Below are 20,979 nucleotides of genomic sequence, written 5' to 3'. Positions count from 1 at the left end.
TGTGCATATTATTTCACACATGAATTTGTGTTTTTGTGCCTCCGTGCTGGCAGAAGCCGTGGCCAGAGGCTTTGCATCCGTCCTCATGTCTGCAAGTCAGACATACTTGTATATTCCAAAAATATCTATGCCATGGTGTTATGTATTGTGAGGAGGTACAGTTTGTTGTTTTTAAATGAACATGTTGCAGGTTTTTATTTTTGGCTGGTTTGTCATTTTGTGGCAAAATTGTCTGACATCCTGATGAAAACCAATCACATTTGAACTATATTGGGAAACAAGTTTTATTTCAGCAATCACAAATGTTAAAACAAAAATATACTCTTAGTTACAATATACAACGTATTAGTCATCATAGAGAATCATGGTTACTGTACCTACTCTACTGCAAAATACCGTACAGAATTCTGCTATAATACATTTTACAGAAGAAAAACAAATTAGGATTTTTAACAGGCTGCTTGAAAACAACTCGGCATAAAGTAAAAGCTTGTCATAAATACTGAGACAGGGATCCCCAGTGACTCCTGAGTTTGAGGAGAGATCAGCTATGTGGTGAAAGATAACACTGTTGAATATCGATGGGTCCTTCTTGAGCGAGGTTATGCTTCATTCCTCATGTGCTGTGTGGTCATTTTTTTTTTAGCTGGAAAACAAGAGTATGATCTTGATGAGGTTTTAAGTTCTATATAACTTTACAGTGTGGGATTGGTGATCTTTCCCAGCATGAGGATGGCGTTAGAATTGCCCTCTATGACAGAAAAGAAGAATGGCCGGTTGATGGTCAGCTTCAGAGGGACGCCTGCTTCCTGGACCTTGTCCTGAGGTTCTGCGCCTTCTTCGGACATCTCGAACGACACCTTGTTGACGGCCTGAGAGGACACAGAGAGATCTGTTAATGATACACACACACAGTGTTTTTTATGATAAGATGACCTCTCATGTAGTTCACCTTATCGATAGTGAAGGGGTTGGTGTTGCTGAGTTGGCTGAATTCAGCCTGAGAGCCCAACAGCTTGGCCTCAAGTTCCGGATTCATGTTGGTCAGCAAGTCGCGCATATACGTCGTAGATGACATGGAGAACTTTGGGAGGGACAGCTCCAACAGACTGGGCGAATGGACAGAAGGAGAGATAGATTGTAAAGTAAAAGTATTTGAAATGAAATGGGACCGTACCCAACTCGATCTCGCTTTGAAATATATAGCTCTGTGTGTATATGAATTCCTTGTATGTGCAAATCTACTTGACAGTAAAACTGTTTCTGATATTGATTTCTGAAACTGCAATTGTAACTATTACATCATGCAATAACTCTTAATTACAATGAAATCACCCTAAGATTGTAGACTGAGCTATTCAACACAAAAAGTGAAATTTGAACAGAAATACACATTATTGGCTACTGAAAATACTATGAGTCGCATGACATGAATGGAATTAAAAATGGATACACAACGGGTACATAACATGACATTACGACCAAAGATGCTTAACATTTTCAGTCCCCCAGCTTGTGGTATTGTGAATGACATTAAGAAAAAAAAAAAAGCACAATACTCACCCTTCCTGGAAGCTCTGGTACCATTCAGACATGACGCCAGTGAGCAGCTTAGACTCAATGTCGTGGAGGTTGGAGCCTTCATGAGGCAGGACCAGCAACATATAAGACCGTTTGCTCAGAGACAGCTTGACAACAGTGCACCGCCGTACCTTCATGGGGACATAAGAAAAAATATTACATTTGAATACTCACCCAAGTCAATTTCATATTTAACAGCTGCAAATATGTGATGACAAACAATATCCTGAACTAAAATTTACCTTATCATTCAGGTAGTGGTACTGACCCGTGTGGGTCATCAGTGCAGCCATCACTGTGGTTGTTTCATCCACATGAAACTCCTGCAAGGAGGTCTTCTCTGGTTGAAAAGCTGTCCTCCAGTTGCCTAAATAGACACGACCAAAGAACACAATCAGGTAATATACAAGGTGGCGCAGTAGTTGACAACTCAGGATTTCAGTTTGGTACATGGGTCTGGGTCAACAGCACAAAGCTAAGTTTGACTGACACATGTATGTTACATGTACAGCCATTTGATTTATTGCAAATCTGACTGTGGTCATAACAAGTGGTATCGGGCTTGATTTGATATTATAATCCTGGCATTATGATAAAGATTGAAGATTACACATTCGCATTGCACTCCTAAAACACAAAGTCAGATTTGACTTTATATCAGGAAACTCACTGTGCGCAAACTGTAAAATAAATTGAGAGGAAGAAGAAACACACCTTGGAAGTTGAAGGAAGAAACAAACAGAAGGTCGCTGCTGGAGTTCAGATCTTTGAAGATGCCCTTCACCCTCCCGTCTGATGTCTTCTCCACAAAGCTGTTCACCAGCTGCTCGGCCTCCTGAGGTTTGGAGAAGTCCACGCCACGGATGAACGATGTGTCGGAGAACTCCTGCGTGCCTTGAACAAAGTCATCGGAGAGCTGAGCGTCCTGGCGAATGAAGGTCCAGACCTGGGTGGTGATTTCATCTTTGGGTCCGTCGTCCACCAGAGAGTTAATGCCCTGCAGGGTCTTGAGAACCTTGTGTCCATCCATGAAGGACACGCAGTCCTCTCGGTCGGTGTTACTGCTCAGGCCTAGTATAAGCTACAAGGAAAGGACTGATTTAGTAAAGATTAACATCTTTGAGTGAACAAAAAGACCTGATGATCACATAGATGGTTAGGGCCGTATCAATCATCCCCTCTTTCAAAATAGTAAAGGATCAGCAGGTTCTGCTTGCCTAAAACCCTTTTGGGATATCTCCACAATGAGAACAAATCAAAAGCAAAGACCTGGAATGAGCTTGCAGTCTTCTTGGAGGCCCCCAGGAAGAAGGTGACGAGGGATCCAAAGGTGTTGACTGGAGAGAACAGGGTGTTGGTGCTTTGCTGCTTACTGCTGACAGCCTGGTACATCCTCAGGCCCACAGAGTTCACCAGCTCTGCCAGGACCGCCGTCCTCACTGTGATGTTCTGCCTCTGTGTGTCCAGTTTCGACGGGTCCCTGCTGTCTGGTGTGAGGACTTCAATATCGAGGGGGACCACAGGAAGCGTCTCCAGAGGCTTGGAGGTCTGGGTGTCAAAGGTTTCGCAGCTGACATTCTCCGCGGCAAAGAGGTAGAAGGGGTGGACGTAGACGCGGTTGGCTTGGCTTGCTGAGAGGTAGCAGCAGAGTAGGAAGGCTAGAAGAGGCGACCGCATTTTACCTTTTGTTGGTAGTGACCTTAAAATGATTCCTTCTGTGGAGATAGAGAGCTATTTTTAGTTCACAATGAATTACCTTGAGCATTTCAACCCATTAACTGCCTCTTGAGTCTTAGCGAGCACTTTGCATTGGGCGGCTTGTGAATGTTATATCACCACTAATGTGACTCTCGTCAGCAATCTGGCTGGATCTGGTTTTCTGTCTCCGACAGGATTGGCTGGCAGGAACATTGGACATAGAGCGGCATGTCAGCGATGGATTGATTGCTATTTGTGTGTCCTCTCTCATGCTGGTCAGTGAATGAGAGCAGGCATCACCCTCCGCAACAGAGGTCGCATAGATAATGAAGACACATCGACGCACATCTGTGTGCGAATTTCTATGTGTTCACAGACTAAAATGAGATGGATCTTTCATTTGGATATTGTTTGTTGTATATGTGGATCCTGTTAAAGCAGCTTTCAGATTAGGGACACAAACTGAGTGTCTTCAGGCCAAATTGTCAACATGTATTAAGACAAAACTGTTCAATTTGATTGGAAAATATGATTATTGCGTAATATTTGGCTGCATGTTGTAATAACTGAACACATAAACACATCATCTTGAATAAATTAATAGATGTTTCACAGAACAAACTTTTACACACACTTTATATTAAAGTAAATATATAGTTAAAAAAAGAATCAACAAGTTCATCGAGATATTTCTCATTGCAATTTTGTTGCTGGAGCTCCTATTGAATGCAGAGTAAACACTGATGTACTGCAGTTGGCCTTCTAAGTTGAACTGACAACTTTTACTCCTTCATGAACACTTTTATGCGTTAACCTAGATGTCTTGTCTGTGGAGGAGAATAACTTTGGTGAGTGCTCTTATGCAAAAATAGGACTTTATCCTTTGAGTTGAACGTGCAGAAATTTGGACTGATGGACTCCTGTAAGAGGTGAGCAAACACTAGATTTTCCCTCTATTTGGAAATGCGCCACAGGACATGGCCTTGGTACCTAATCAATAAAACCGGTGCACTCAAATGTTCTTATACATAACTCACCCACCAAATTTATGGGAGAGGATGTTTATTTTCTGTATTCAGATTCATTATAGCTTTGTCTTTAAGCTCAATTTTAGTTATACCGTTTATTTTTATTAAGTAAATAACCCTTAAAGTAAACAAAAAGCTTGTCAGAGAGGCGGTTGGACACATTTTAGACATTTAGAACATGATGTTTAGCTTTTGAAGAACATAATGGATTAGTCCCAGCAGTTATAGGACTCCAAACATTTCCCCTCATCTCTGAAGAGTCTGTACATTCACTGCACTGCACAATCAAAAGACGATTGTTGAGATAAAGTCAAAGTTTGCTCTTACCGTGTGTGTGTCTGCTGCTGCTGAGTGAGGTGCTGAATGAGGTCCTGGCTCCTCTGCTCCTTTGCTTTAAACCGGCCCAGCCAGTTGCACTACTCCCACCCTGGTTACTGATTAACCAAAACAGCATTGAGTTAGGGGCTCCGCTGTCATGACTTACACTCCGCTTTGTACTGACACGCTGGCCTGACAGAGAGAGAAAGACCACCCAATGTCCCTCTACGTGTTGACTTTAGGAGGATGATGCAACCACATCCTGGAGGGGGTGAAAGGAGAGCTCAACTTCCACAAAGGACGATTGGGAAGCAGGGGGACAGCCAGGCTTGTTTGTGTTTGAGAGTGACTCACTGATGTTTATTTGTGAAGCGAGAATGGTTCTCTTGATTAATTACGCATGTTCTAAGAACTTTTGCTCAACGTCGAGGGGGGTCAAACAAGTATCAAGTAAACAGGTCTCGAAACTGAATCACCTAAATATAACAAAAAAAGAGGACAGAAATGGATTTCATGTTGTATAATATTATTCTGCTATCATTGTTACTATTATCTGTCTTCATCTCGATACACCTTTTCTTGAGTTCTCTTATATTCATTCCATGTCATTAGTGCAAATTCACTCTATACTATAAATGTACAATAACGCTGATTAAACAATGTTAACCGATATCCAGAGAAATTCTATAGACACCCCACATTTCTAACTTAATGAGCTCCTTATCAAGCAAGAACTAATAAGATGTCTGATAAATCCAAAATCCTCACTTTAACTTTCTTACATGTCAAACTGTTAAAAGGTTACGATTAGATTTAGAGAGATAATAAGGCCAAAGTGTCCTTGGAAAAGAGCCAACACATTTCAAATGTTCTTTATACACAAGTCAACAAGTTTATTAAGCAATGTAGCTCATATTTACTTTTAGGGAGCGACATCCGTGACTGTAATGAGGAGAATCCTTCCCACACACCTGATTCAACAGAACAGGGTACACTACATTTTCTCATCATAAAGAGAAACATCGTGTCATGTTAGGTGTTATAAAGGCCTAGTTTTATCGTTTATAAACATTGTTACAGTGATAATAATTGATAACAGGAAGTAAAGAGTCTATAAAGCAAAAATGAATGACTTTATATAACTTTGACCAATTGGTATCCAAAGTCACTCATCTATCTGTTTAAACTAAAAAAGCAACATTCATGCATCTGGTCTCTTAATCTATGACATACTAGTATTTGACGATTTTACTGTATTCATATAAAGTATGCTTTTATGTTGACACTGATATGAAATATGTAAGAGTAACCACAGTTTTGATATAATAGCCTATTTCGTCCAATATTCCTACTTTACAGAAGAATTTAACATTACTATTGACAACAATCAGATTTTGGTTGTGACAATGGAATTTGCAGCACATATTATACTTGAACAAAAACATTTACTATTATAGATGACAATAATAATATGGGATGACAGTACATTTTAAACAGTTAACTAATTTAATCCCAAATCCTAATTTGCAGTATACAAGCCATTATACTTTTCTGGCTATTCTGACCCACAATCCTCTGGGGAGCGGACGTATGAGCAAGAGGGTCAAAGTTTAAGGTGCAATGTTATGACGAAGTAGTATGTCCCAATTGAACGCATACTGCATGCAACGTTATGTACTCTGTAAGGGCAGCAGTATTTACTAGAAGTAAAAACAATATGTATGCCATCGGAACACAGTGAATGTTTACCATATTGTGTAGCTAGTTATGATGCTAACATTTGTTAATTAGAACTCAACACAAAGTACAGCTAAGGCTCATGGGAATGTCATTGGTTTTTCAGGTCATAAATCAAAGTATTGGACAAATAAAAAGTGTTGACCCGATGATGGCCCTAGATGAAAGGACAAGGGATCACCAAAGTTATTACAATTAACATTGAGGGGGACATTGATGTATGTACTAAATTTCATGGCAATACATCCAAAAGTTGTTAATCTGCTAGTGGTGCTAGATGAAAATTCAGGGGATCAAATGTCATGGTAAAATTCTTCAAGTATTTCAGTCTGAATGTGGCTATATTGTAAAAACATAAATGTCATTTAACTGCTGTTAACTATGACATTATCTTCAAGAAATTCAAGAAATATGCGAATCTTCAGCTGCTTTTATTGTTAACAGGATTAATTAATCTGATTTATAGGTTTGCACATTTACAGGACAGTTACAAGCAACTGCAAATTTTCCAGGATTTAAAATAAATGAAACTGCAATAGATTATAGTATTTCATTATTAATGAACAAATGTTTGATGTTCAGTTATTGCAAAAAACAATGCAACCAGTGCAGCAGGATTCTAGTGGCGACACTATTTAATTACTGTAGCAGTACAGTTGGTCATGTAAGATCATCAGCGGATATCTTATTGTCTGCTCTTCTGCAAGTTACCAAAAAGTTCAACCGTATGTGTTGAGCAAATATCTTAAAACACACCCGGAAGTGAACAATCTTTGTGTCCGCTTTATGATAGCTAAGCAAGTGTGGTTTTTCTCATGCACAACAATAAATATGTAATTTATGACTGTCACTATTGGTGGCATCAGAAACTTTATGGGTACTGCATTAAAGTGTCTGGTTATATAAGCCGCAATGTTTAGCATCTGAAGCAGACTGGAAGGTGAACGAAATCGACATGTGGACTCTCTTGGTTCTCTGCAGTGCGATTGCCTTAGATGGAGTGCAAGGTATTGTCCACTATTTTCTTATTGTTATGTTTGTCTCTTTGTTTTTGGATTGTGGGTTTTTGGCTGTTGCTACCCGTACCGTCTCTGGTCTTTAAATACTCTGATCTTTTGTCCTGTTTGTTTGTTCCTCTCATAATACTTCAGGTGCCGACCGCTTCCAAACACCTGGGGAAATGCATCCAACAGGATTTCCAGGTTCAAAAACGACCTACTACTACAAATAATGCAACTATGATTTAGTTTTAACTGTCCTGCGTACATCTAAAATGTTTGCCTTACCCTGTCGCTATCTGAATGGCCTGGTTGAAGTGCTTCAATCAGTTTCAGCTAAATCAGAGTCAATTACTGTAATAAAAGTGCAAAGATCTGATTATCATAATCTTTTGATCTGAATCACATGTGTTGATGCATGCCTTTAAGTGTTTATCTCTCTGTCTTTCTACTTTTATGTTTTTTTTTAAATCCATCAGTTAATTCAACGACGGCAGATCGTGTAATGGATTCTGCTGCAGCAGGTAAAATAAGTACCACCAAAATAAGGAGCATAATTTCAGATCAAGGTTCTGTTTTTTTACGTTATTAATACCTAAAAAAATGTTGTTCAAATAAATGGATAGCTCTGGATAACTTGCAGGTATAGACTGGTTACATGTTATAAAGAGGCTGCACTATTTAATGGAGAGGCAAAGTGTCAACATTTTTTAACTGTAAGCATTACCGTCACAGAATTTATGTTTCTTTTTCTTCTAGGAGAGATATAGATACTGATAAAATGTAATCAGCATAAACAACTTAAAAACCCAATGAGGTTTTTTTTTTTTGACAAAATATATTTTTTATTATATTTATTTATAATTTCACCCAATGGAAGAATCTGACATTAAAATCCCCATCATTAATCAAAATACAGCATTTATTAAAATTACAAGTATCACACAAAATAATTTAGTGGTATGTTTCTAATCTGAGTGATTGCATTCTTTTTGTTTTTACTGGTCCTGGTAATGGTGCTGTGTTTCTTCAGGTGCACACTGTGGTGGCCAGTTTTATGGCAGAAGGGGTGTTTTCAACAGCCCCAACTATCCAAACCACTACCCGCCAAACTCAGACTGTATATGGTACATCACACCAAGCAGTGGAATCGTGCAGCTCGCCTTCCCTATTCTAAAGTAAGCTTGCAGGAGGTCCTGTGATCACTGACTACTGTTGCTGTATCATCTGTAGCTGTAAATTCATACCCCTGTTCCCCTTTTGCCTTTATCACAGCATTGAGTTTCACCAAACTTGTGCTTATGATGCCATTTACGTCTATGACGGCTACAGTACCAGTAGCAGGCTTCTGGGAAAAGTGTGTGGCACGAAGAGTACCACCTTCAACTCCACCGGTACTTCTTTGACTGTGCGCTTCAAGAGTGATGGTATTGTTAGCCTCTCAGGATTCCGTGCTGAATACCAAGTTGTGGGTAAGTCACAATCATTATGACCAAGTGATTTTGTAAATTATGCAGTGTCCCCATTTGTATGAGATCTAGGATTCGAATAGGCCTATTTCACAGCCAACATGTTCACTTTTCACTGTAGGAAAGGCCCAGGTATGAATACTAACATTATGATGGCTCTGTCCTATTCAAGTGTCCCAGTAAGAGTGCCAGTCTGCACAATACCAGGACCCTGAAATAAAAGCAGCTAAATGGAACTCAGTCATTGATACTTTTATTATTTACACATGTGATTTTCCTACAGTGACATGTACAAATGTCTTCTGTGGAAAAGGCCTACAGAGTTAAAATACACAAAAGAAAAAAAACATTACGGTAAATTGTTTTGTGTGTTCTTTCTGCAGCTTCCTGCCGATACAATTGTGGCTACGAGTTCGAAAACTGCTCCTGCTCTTCAAGCTGTGGATACAGAGGGAACTGTTGTCCAGACTATGAAGGTAAGCAGTGGTGGAAAATAACTAAGTGCATTTACTCAAATACTGTACTGAATTACAACTTTTGAGGGACTTGTACTCAGCATTTTTATTCTATGCTACTTTATATTTCTACTTGATTGCACTATTGCACTATTTACTCCACTAAACATATTTATCAGCTAGAGTTACTAGTTACTTTTTAGTTGACGGTAAATTTATAAAATATAATTTATTGTTGAAGTGCATTTTACTGTTATGAATGCAGGTCTTTGATGAGTAGAATAAAAGAAAGCATCACAATAGTGAGTTAGATTCATGTATCAACATAATCTAATCTCTCTGTCATACAGATTCCTGCTCAGCCACGTCTGCACCAGCATCAACAGCAGGTAAACTTATTCTCTCAATAAAAGCTCCATAAAAGAAAAACGTACATAATAATTTTGCTATAAAGTAAATGTTGTCTCCCAGCTCAGCCCTCGTGTCGGTACAACTGCGGCCGGCACCTGGGCAGCTGCTCCTGCTCCAGCTCTTGCCGATACCAAGGAAACTGTTGCCATGATTACAATTGTAAGTACCAAGTCTAACAAATCAACAGTGTTAACAGCCTCTGCAGCGCTGAAGCAATCAGTCTGTCAGATTAGAGTGTGATGCTGTGCCGAGAATGGCACATGACTTTGTCTCTTTTTGTTTAAGACTACAAAACAAACACTATAGACGTGCTATAATTCATCATGCAGTAAGACAGGTGTAGCAGCTATTTATTTTGTCTGTATACTTAGTTTTGGGTTAGTTCGTTTGTTTGTTTCTTTGGGTAACACTGTGGGCACCTGTGGTTATATATAGGAGTAGGTAGGTAGGACCAGCATGCACCGGGGTGGGCCTATAGTGTTTTACCAGCACAGGAGAGACAGCGTAACAGAGACAGTGACAGGAGTTTTCTTTGTTCTTTTTGTTTTGTTTACAAAATAAATAAGAAAAATCTGAATCCTGTATGGACATACAACTCTTTTCTGCCTGCGTAAACTACAAACCGGTGCATCAGTGGCCTTTGATTATTGTTTGTGTTATTTTGATTCATTGGAGAAATGGCCACTACAACAGGGATTAAACTTCATTTTTCTCTCTCTGTCATGTAGATTTCTGCCCAACCTCTACTCAGAGACCTCCCGTCACAGGTATAAAAACCCTTCACGCTACAGATAATTTACCTTGAAGCACTTGTAACACCTCCTATATACTGTAACCGGTCACCCCGTGTCTCACAGCTCGGCCCTCGTGTTATAGCAACTGCGGGGGCCACATGGGGAGCTGCTCCTGCTCAAGCTCTTGTCAATACTATGGCACCTGTTGCTACGACTACCACTGTAAGTGCCAAGTCACACAAATCAACAGCGTTAATAACATCTCTCTCATGCTGAAGTCTGTCAAATCCCTCAGTGGTCATACGGACATGGTGTGATTACAATGTTTGTCTACAGTTGCAGATTAAATATCATGATGTTTGTACACAGTTTTACTGGGGCACTTTATTCTCTCTTCCCATCATGTAGCTACCTGCCAGCCAACAACTCGCACACCTGATAGACAAACCACAGGTATGGAAACCTCTCAACAACCTACATGCAAAAGAGGAAACTATATCATCAATTACTGAATGTTCTCTCTCTTTCTCTCTCTCAGAGGTGTCTCGGTACTCATGTCGAAACAAGTGTGGCAGCTTCCTGGGAAGCTGCTCCTGCACAAGCTCTTGCCGATACCAAGGAAACTGCTGTTATGACTACAACTGTGAGTATAATGTCCATCAAAGTTCAGTGATCCCAACTACTACTGAAAAGCATCTTGCATCACGCTGAAATGCACAAATACTTTTTCTCAACAAAAGACCTTCAGAAACAAATTGACTGAATTATCACTGACTGTACAGTGTTACAATCTTCTTCTGCTCTTGATATGAGGTATTTCCTTCTACATCTCCGCACAGTCGGCCAATGATTGCGTAAAGTGGGACTGAATGACGGACTGTCAGTTTAGAAAAATTGTCAGACACAGCAGCCTCTCCAATTCTGATGTTGTAAAGGTGTGGGAGAAGGGAGTTTCCACAGCTATTTAACCAAAACAAGCAGTTCTGATGGAGTATACGTGCACCTTTACCTCCCTGACATTATAGCCCTGACTGAAAGAGTTTCCTGCAACTCAACAACAACAAAAACAGAGATTCTTGTCATTAGTGCTTAATGTCTCAGGAGCAGGAAACACATCTTTATTACGTCTGTCTGTCCAGAAGCCTGACCAGACTCTCCACTAAAGTAAGACGCTTCCTCTCTCAGCCAGATGTAGAAAAAACATCATTTAGATTATTGCAATCTCTTATTTACTTAAACAAATGCTGGCTGACCGGACAACAATACGGATATGATGAGACAATTTTTATTTGCTCACAGTTGCAGAATTAAATAATAGCAGGTGTAAAATATTCTAATAATTGTATTCTCCTTTCTTTGTCATTTAGCTTACTGCCAGACAACTTCCCCACCCACCACAGGTATGAACATCTCTAAACAACCTACTAGACTATATTGGAATAAATTAGCCCACCATTATTCTGCTAGCAGGACAGATTAGCTAAATATCTACCATGTCTCCCAGCTCAGCCCTCGTGTCGGTACAACTGCGGCCGGCACCTGGGAAGCTGCTCCTGCTCCAGCTCTTGCCGATACCAAGGAAACTGTTGCCATGATTACAATTGTAAGTACCAAGTCTAACAAATCAACAGTGTTAACAGCCTCTGCAGCGCTGAAGCAATCAGTCTGTCAGATTACAGTGTGATGCTGTGCCGAGAATGGCACATGACTTTGTCTCTTTTTGTTTAAGACTACAAAACAAACACTATAGACGTGCTATAATTCATCATGCAGTAAGACAGGTGTAGCAGCTATTTATTTTGTCTGTATACTTAGTTTTGGGTTAGTTCGTTTGTTTGTTTCTTTGGGTAACACTGTGGGCACCTGTGGTTATATATAGGAGTAGGTAGGTAGGACCAGCATGCACCGGGGTGGGCCTATAGTGTTTTACCAGCACAGGAGAGACAGCGTAACAGAGACAGTGACAGGAGTTTTCTTTGTTCTTTTTGTTTTGTTTACAAAATAAATAAGAAAAATCTGAATCCTGTATGGACATTCAACTCTTTTCTGCCTGCGTAAACTACAAACCGGTGCATCAGTGGCCTTTGATTATTGTTTGTGTTATTTTGATTCATTGGACAAATGGCCACTACAACAGGGATTAAACTTCATTTTTCTCTCTCTGTCATGTAGATTTCTGCCCAACCTCTACTCAGAGACCTCCCGTCACAGGTATAAAAACCCTTCACGCTACAGATAATTTACCTTGAAGCACTTGTAACACCTCCTATATACTGTAACCCGTCACCCCGTGTCTCACAGCTCGGCCCTCGTGTTATAGCAACTGCGGGGGCCACATGGGGAGCTGCTCCTGCTCAAGCTCTTGTCAATACTATGGCACCTGTTGCTACGACTACCACTGTAAGTGCCAAGTCACACAAATCAACAGCGTTAATAACATCTCTTTCATGCTGAAGTCTGTCAAATCCCTCAGTGCTCATACGGACATGGTGTGATTACAATGTTTGTCTACAGTTGCAGATTAAATATCATGATGTTTGTACACAGTTTTACTGGGGCACTTTATTCTCTCTTCCCATCATGTAGCTACCTGCCAGCCAACAACTTACACACCTGATAGACAAACCACAGGTATGGAAACCTCTCAACAACCTACATGCAAAAGAGGAAACTATATCATCAATTACTGAATGTTCTCTCGCTCTCTTTCTCTCTCTCTCTCTCAGGGGTGTCTCGGTATTCATGTCGAAACAAGTGTGGCAGCTTCCTGGGAAGCTGCTCCTGCACAAGTTCTTGCCGATACCAAGGAAACTGCTGTTATGACTACAACTGTGAGTATAATGTCCATCAAAGCTCAGTGATCCCAACCAAGACCTTCAGAAACAAATTGAAAAAAAAACATCATTTAGATTATTGCAATCTCTTATTTACTTAAACAAATGCTGGCTGACCGGACAACAATACGGATATGATGGGACAATTTGTATTTGCTCACAGTTGCAGAATTAAATAATAGCAGGTGTAAAAGATTGTAATAATTGTATTCTCCTCTCTTTGTCGTTTAGCTTACTGCCAGACAACTTCCCCACCCACCACAGGTATGAACATCTCTAAACAACCTACTAGACTATGTTGGAATAAATCAGCCCACCATTATTCTGCTAGCAGGAGAGATTAGCTAAATATCTACCATGTCTCTCAGGTCAGCCCTCGTGTCGGTACAACTGCGGCCGGCACTTGGGAAGCTGCTCCTGCTCCAGCTCTTGTCGATACAATGGAAACTGTTGTTATGACTTCTACTGTAAGTATTGTGTTATTCAAACCTCAGTACACTTTCATCACAGTTTCCACCAACAAGCAATACTGAAACCCATGTTGTTGTTGTTTACTTCAAACAGCCTACTGCCAAGCCACAACTGACATGCCAGCCACAGGTAGGATCATCAAGTGTGTACCACGAGCCTGCTGCAAATATATTTCACTGTAATGACACTCGTGTTATGTTGTCCACCTTTAGTAAGCCCCTGTGGAGGCTCTCTGTCCGGCTCTGGTACCTTCTCCAGCCCGAACCACCCGAACCACTACTACGACAACGCCTACTGTGTCTGGCAGCTCAGGGCCGCGTATGACCAAAGAATCTTCCTGTCATTCACGTACCTGCAGTGAGTGAACAACAGACTGTTGGAGATCATTTGTGTGAATGAGCAGTATTATTATGTGAACTACAAATATATAAAAAGATGTCATGACAGGAAGTATATACAACATTGTTAACTTGTGGAGAATTCGGCTCTCAATTGATATCAAAGACTCATTGGAACTATTTTTGGAGTTTTGCTTCAATAAGTCAGTAATTTATGGCTTTTATCATCTTTTAAAAAAAAAAAAAAAAACAGATTGGAGAACTGCTGCTCCTGTGACTATATTGCAGTCTACGATGGGCCGTCTGTTAGCTCACGATATCTGGGGAAAGTGTGCAACAACAACAACAACAACAACAGTCTGAGTACCTTCTACTCCACCTCAAACTACTTGACTGTGCTCTTCCGGACTGATAGCTCTGTGGTTGGCCGAGGGTTCAACGCTGACTTCATAAGCTCTTTGCCACCAAGCTCAGGTAGAATCATGGTAGATTTAATAGGAAGGGTCTGACAAAAAAATCTTGGTTGAATCATTTGGTGCGCAGCGGTGCTGTGCACTAAATGCAAAGGTCAGAATTGTAACATGCTCACAATGTTTTAGCATATAATGTTTACCATCTTCATTTAACACAAAGTACAGTTGAAGCTGATAGTTGTTGAGATATTTCAGTCTGGAGGGTTAGGGTTGTGGGTGGACAGCCCAACCGACCCTCGAACCGCACAACTGGCACTACTAAAGACTTATTGTTGTGTCATTTTACACCTTTATCCTAAAAGTAACTCAAGCTGTTGTAAATATCTTGTGAACGTGGTCCTTTGTCAGGTCGAGTGGACTGTTCCTCAGACAACATGAACATTGTCATCCAGAGGACTTACCTGAACTCTCTCGGCTACGACGGCCAGAGTCTGTACCTGAACGACCCGCACTGCAGACCCCAGGTTTCGCGCTTTCAGGTGGTCTTCAACTTCCCCATTAACACTTGTGGCAACGTTCGAAAGGTAGACAACTCATCACCTTCTGGAAAGCATTAACAACATACAGTACTTCCTGATACAAATCAGTGTGACGTAAGAAGAGAGTGTGACCATCTTCCACTATATTCTACCTTGAACAGTTTGAGAATGGCAGAGTTGTGTACACCAACACTCTCCGTGCCTACACCTCCAGCTCCGGGGAGATCACTCGGCAGTCTCACCTTAAGATGAGCGTGGGCTGTCGGATGGATCAGGACTCAGTGGCCCAGATGATGTACATTGTCCGTCACCATGATAACAGCAGCATTACCGGCACAGGCAGATTCAACACCAGCATGGATTTCTACACATCCAGCAGCTTCTACTATAAGGTGTTTTCGGGTGTTTGTAAAGAAAATCCCTAATGTAAAGACTTGCATGCCATGCTGATGTTTTGCTTTTACACTCACAGGTGACTCAAGTCCCATACGAGGTGACACTCAACCAGAACTTGTATGTTCAAGTGGACCTGAGGAGGGGTGACAGCTCCCTGGTCCTCTATCTTGACACCTGTGTGACCTCACCATCGCCCCACGACTTCCAGACCAGATCTTACTACCTGGTCCGCAACGGGTAAGATGGGAGTCTGCTTTGCCACATTGGAGATTAAGTAACCACTGCTACTTTATACTTATACTCCACTACATTTATTTTACAACTATAGTCACTTTACAGATTTAGATTGCAGAAGAAGAGTTTTTGGGGCTTCTTTTTACTTTTCAGAGGTCTATAGGTTGTCAGCAGTTCAACCAAAGACAAATGTCCGTGATAAAGTCCAAAAAGCTAAATATAAATTTGTGTAGCAGAACTACTTTTGTTTCCTAGCCCAATAATTTAGTAACGACCCCTCAGATTATTCTGGTGACTCTTTGGAGGCCAGACACCTCACATTGCACTGGACTAACTAGCTGCATCAAAAATATACTTATGCATTGATGCATCAGTATAAATAATCAACAATGTAACATTTAATAACAGATGTTTTCTCCATAATGACTACTTTTACCTTTGATATATTAGTAAATTATTGTTTAGTACTTTTACTTAAGTAGGACTTTGAATGTGGGACTTTAACTTATGTTTTTTACATGTGGAACTGGTACTCTTACGTACATAAGGGATCTGACTATATACAACAAAAAATAAATACATACATGTAGTAGTATTGTCCACAAACACCGTCTCTTGTTTCACCTTTAGCTGCCCTGTGGACAACAGCTACCAGGCCTACATCACTGGCAGCCGTGCCTATGGCCGTTTCACATTTAAGGCCTTCCAGTTCCTGCGAGCCACAGAGTCGGTGTACATCCAGTGCAAGGTGCTGATATGCCAAGCCTCGGACTACAACTCCCGGTGCCGCCGCGGCTGCAACAAACGTGCGGCCAGAGACCTGGGGTCAGAACACGACAGCCAAACTCTGGTCCTGGGTCCCATCAAACTCAAAGGTCTGTGTCCATTTGCACCTTGTTTTGAATCCGATAGCGGATCAGTTGAAGAAACATATTAGGTAGAGTCTCGTGATCTCAAGGTAACACGAGAATAAAACACATTTTTCTTCGCCAGACCCTGAAAAAAAGGAAGAGGAGACTCTTAAGCAGAACCAGGCTTAACGTGATCCTACAATGAGAGGCTTCAGTCATCATTCTGTTCGTCGTGACACTGAATCATACTCACCATTTATTTTCCCTTTATCACAATGATTAAAAGCATCATCAAAAGACAATGTGCGTTGGTGTATTTCATTACTGTTAAATGAACATTCAATACGAATTAATAACACAACTATTATCGACTTCGGTTCTCGTATACAAAGAAGACAAAAGACGAAGTGCAACTCAGTTAGAAAACACTTTACTTATAAATTAGTAAGATTAATCCATCTCACAATCAAATGATTTGCCATCCCAGAGGGAGCGAGTGATCGCCATCATGACCTATGACCCTACGACACACACAGAGAGAACATAAGGCAGTCGTTACTGGGATGCCCCTTATTACTGGTTAGCATGGCAACAAGGAGATGGTCCTAAAAAACAAAACAGTGACAATGTTCTCCACGCACGTTGCTAAGCAACAAACAACAGTACCCAAGACAAAGAACAATCTTTTGCTAAAGTAGCAGTCTTACTGCGACATGAGTTTGCTTCTTTTTTTTTTTGACACTGAACATCTATCCAACAACTCAGAATACAATACTCAGTAAATAGTCAGAAAAGCACTGGGATCCATTTGATGAACGGGGGAATCTCAGCGTGTGTGTTGTTATCACGAAAGGCAGAAAAAAACATGGCATCCCCGGTGCTACGTGAGACACATGAGACACAAGACGGGATGATTCTGTCCTAAACACACAGACACGGGATATCAAAGTGACTTCGTACAATATCAAAACATCAGAAGGTGACACCATGTGATTAAAAAGGATACGAAACCCGTTCAACCAAACACGTGAAGTTACCATGATGCTGGTCAAGGAAGGGCACTGAGTGAAGGAACGTCAACAACAACCCAACTCCTACTAAATCTAGTTCGACAACTTAACCGACTGACCTAAAACCACCGATACGTTTGGCCGGCTAGACGCCGTCCACATATTTCAGATTCCAAAGTGTCTTAGCAGCATTCATGGAGCAGAATTTAGGCAAAAAAAAAAAAAAAGAAAAAAAAAAGAAAGAAAAAAAAAAAAGAATGGCTACCATAGAAAACTACAATGGCCAAACTCTTTTTCTAAGGTTCTGGGCCTATTCATCACAGCAAGAAGAGGATATTTTAATAACATCTATTAATCTTCAAAAGTAACAGTCCATTCTATCTTGGACACACAAGAAAGTGACTATGTCAGGCACTGCAAAAGAATAGTAGTAATGCACCAAGCACTGAAATAAGTTCAACAAGGCTAAAGTAAGATCACTCCGGCATCAGTGTCATCGGAGCCATATTTAAACATTCCAGGGAGGTTGAGAACTCATTTAGTTTCTTCTCTTTTTGCATTTTTCTAAAGGGGACACACTGTTGAGGGTGAGAGTCGATTTGCTGTGTGAACAGCAGGAGTGTTATCACTTTACTGAACAGGATCACACCTGTTGTCTGTCTGTTTTAGCTCACGTACTGAAGAGAAGCTTCAACGTATGAACAGCAGTACATTTCTGAGCTATGTCTAACTTGATAAATTGCTACATTAAATAAGGTTAATGAATTTGGCCAAGTAGGGAAGTTGTTTTTCTGATTTATCACACCACAAATAAATTCTTAACCTGTTGAAAACACTGATCATCCCTTTATAATACACTTGAATGGGCACCTTTAATTACACATTAAACCATCTGAATGTTGACATTATACAACTTTCAAAGGCTAGGCTACATCAAGGCCAAGTAAAAGACCAATAAATAAAATGACTATGGAATTAATAAAACAAAACTGTCCTGTTAAAAGTTCTTTCAAAGTTGTCCTCAGTCATCCATCACTTGTGCTGCCCGCGGGCGAAGTGGCAGGCAAAGTCGTACTTGCTCTTGCACTTGTGGCCGCAGATGTTGCACTGGAATGGGTTCTCGTAGCCATGGCAGCCCATGTGGATGGTGTAGAGGATGTTGTCGGGGAAGTAGATGTCACAGTGCTGGCAGTGATGCAGCATGTGGGGGTCCTGGAGTGGGATGGACAGGCCTGGGGCCGGTGTACTGGGTTGGCTGTTGGAGATACTCGGGGTACTGGTGCGCCCACTGTGCTCGCTGCAGGGTCCCCTTCCAGGGCTGCAACTGCTGTGGGGAGGAGCCCGGGACTCCGGGCTGATTGGGGAAGAGGAGGAGGCATGGACCATGCTGGCAGACACAGCCACGGGAGCTGTGGCAGGGTGGGGCTGCTGGATGAGGAAGGGCTTCTCATCTACGATAGACTCTGCTCCTGGAGACATAGGAGGCTGAGGCTGAGTCTGGTCCTGGGACTCAGAAGGGAGGCTGGCCAACTGGCCTGCCAGGGTGGACAGCTGGTTCAGGGGGTTATCCATAACCATATCATGGTGATGGTGATTTTGATTTGTCGAGTGCCCGTCCTCCACTGCGCGACCCTGACTATCGTACGTCTCCTGGCGTAAGTGGGGCAGCTCATGCGAGAAGTCGTTCACATTTTCCGCCTTGTGCACCACCGTAGAAGGGGGGGTAAAGTTGATGAGGAGTCGACGGCCGTAGCCCAGCGAGCTGGCCTTTTTCTGTAAAACACTCAACATCTTCTTGTGGGAAAGCGAGCGAGCACCTTTCATTGGCAGGAGTTTGTGGCGTCGACGGCGATGGTGCGACAAGTTGCTACGATCGCTGCAGCGGAAGGAGCACAGCTCACATTTATAAGGCTTCTCACCTGTGTGCGATCGCATGTGGGCCTCCAGGTGGCGCTCGTAGGCCGAAGCAAATGGACAGAGGTGGCAGCGATGAGGTTTCTCTCCTGTTTAATTGAAGGAAAAAAAACAGGCCGATTAACAAAAACGCGTCAATTGCATCGCCTGAAAATGAACTATTAACACTTACCTGTGTGAATTCGGATGTGCTCAATGAGTCTCGCAGTGCCTCTGGTTGCATAGTTGCAGTAGCGGCACTTGAGCTTGCCGTCGTAGGTCCTCTCAAAACCATCCACCAGGATCCCCGAGCTGTCCTCCAGTGACATGTCCACTGAGGGGTGATCCAGTCCATTCTGACTGCAGTCTGCATACAGGACCATTAGCAGGACATTTATGATTACACTTTACTATCGAAGGAAACAAAGGATTCTGAGGGATTTAAACAGGTGGCATTCCATTGGAATACAAAAAACATGTAGCCCAACACTTCAGTTACATTTGTGTTGAACTGCATACAAGTGGCACTTTGCAAACAGGACAGTGGTTCTCAAATGGTGTGAATCAAGAAATGAATGTATCACAGACGACACATACTGAAGGATCATGGGGATAATTGCACCACATCCAGACGCCTAAAAAGTGCTGAAGATCCATAGACTTGTTGCAAAGAGTGAATGACACACAGCTAGTTACCTGGTGGCAGCTCGTCCTCCTCCTTGACGCCGCTGACAGAGCCTGATATCATGTTGACATGCTGAGTCTGCTGGCTCAGATACTCCTGGAAATCCTTCACAAAGTCGAGCGTGTCCGGCTTTTCCTCGCCCATTGAAGCAAAGTGATGCAACTGTCCCACACTACGAAGACGTTTGGACTTGAATTACTGATGCGCAAAAGCCGTTTTTGAAGCTATGCAGACGCAACAGACAGGGTGATCCTGGAAATATGTGTCAGACAAGCAGGAAATCGGTGCGATCCGATGTCTGGTCGGTCGCTCTTACACACCAATCCTCATCGTCGTCATGTTGTTTCCAAAGCTACGTACGCTACGTTAGCCAGACAGCTAACGCTAGCTTATGGAGGAGAAAGCATCTTTGTCAACAGCCACGTCGGTATCTGGTCGACACGCTCATTATTTACATCGTATGTTACGCGTTTGAGTAAATCATCAAGAGTACTTAATTGTTTTAAAATTGTCTTTCTGTCGAATCACTTTTAGAACCTGTTAAGTCAAAACAATAAACCAGTTTGAGGGGTGAAAGTTCACTCAGTGTGCACCGCTGAAAACCGTCCCGCGAAGGAAGGTTCCCACCAGTGACGCTTTAATTGAGCTTGTCCATATTACTGTAAGCCTACCAAATCCGCTTTTCAGACATGTTTATTATATGCTAAACCAGTTTAAGTGAGAACAAAATTCTGGTTAAAATTAAAGTGTAATCTCCCATTTGAAGTGTCGATAATTCATTCATTCTAATTAAATTTGTCAAAAAATGTCAAAATTCTGGCATGGGCTTAATGGGTAGGCCTAACGTAGCCTTTAAGACAATCTGTGTTCCAATTAACTCCATTTG

The 20,979-nt window shown here is 41.6% G+C and overlaps 3 protein-coding genes across 3 annotated transcripts; 1 reads left to right on the top strand and 2 right to left on the bottom strand.

The window, feature by feature from the left end:
* Positions 1 to 355: 355 nt before the first annotated feature.
* Positions 356 to 3,258, bottom strand: agt (angiotensinogen). Its single transcript, XM_076075895.1, has 6 exons — positions 2,851 to 3,258; positions 2,296 to 2,662; positions 1,824 to 1,948; positions 1,564 to 1,712; positions 953 to 1,109; positions 356 to 872 (listed from the first exon to the last, which is right to left on the bottom strand). Exons 1-6 carry the CDS (start codon positions 3,256 to 3,258, stop codon positions 696 to 698), a joined length of 1,383 nt encoding a protein of 460 aa, XP_075932010.1. The 3' UTR covers positions 356 to 695.
* Positions 3,259 to 7,317: 4,059 nt separating this feature from the next.
* Positions 7,318 to 16,876, top strand: LOC142931665 (uncharacterized). Its single transcript, XM_076075691.1, has 23 exons — positions 7,318 to 7,369; positions 8,394 to 8,538; positions 8,636 to 8,832; positions 9,213 to 9,305; positions 9,635 to 9,673; positions 9,756 to 9,854; positions 10,424 to 10,462; positions 10,553 to 10,740; positions 10,838 to 10,882; positions 10,968 to 11,072; positions 11,900 to 12,032; positions 12,602 to 12,640; positions 12,731 to 12,901; positions 13,156 to 13,260; positions 13,495 to 13,527; positions 13,828 to 13,863; positions 13,947 to 14,091; positions 14,326 to 14,546; positions 14,894 to 15,069; positions 15,186 to 15,426; positions 15,507 to 15,657; positions 16,285 to 16,529; positions 16,648 to 16,876. Exons 1-23 carry the CDS (start codon positions 7,318 to 7,320, stop codon positions 16,692 to 16,694), a joined length of 2,745 nt encoding a protein of 914 aa, XP_075931806.1. The 3' UTR covers positions 16,695 to 16,876.
* A 43-nt stretch (positions 16,877 to 16,919) lies between these two features.
* On the bottom strand, positions 16,920 to 20,691 carry ikzf5 (IKAROS family zinc finger 5). Its single transcript, XM_076075814.1, has 3 exons — positions 20,105 to 20,691; positions 19,602 to 19,775; positions 16,920 to 19,518 (listed from the first exon to the last, which is right to left on the bottom strand). The coding sequence occupies exons 1-3, from the start codon at positions 20,235 to 20,237 to the stop codon at positions 18,548 to 18,550; spliced, it is 1,278 nt and encodes a 425-aa protein (XP_075931929.1). The 5' UTR covers positions 20,238 to 20,691; the 3' UTR covers positions 16,920 to 18,547.
* Positions 20,692 to 20,979: the final 288 nt, after the last annotated feature.

This window comes from Anarhichas minor, unplaced genomic scaffold, assembly GCF_050575085.1.
Source record: "Anarhichas minor isolate MPS153535 unplaced genomic scaffold, ASM5057508v1 ptg000054l, whole genome shotgun sequence".
NCBI lineage: Eukaryota > Metazoa > Chordata > Actinopteri > Perciformes > Anarhichadidae > Anarhichas > Anarhichas minor.
The sequence above is the reverse complement of the archived record's forward strand: the minus strand, read 5'-3'. Positions and strand labels throughout refer to the sequence as shown.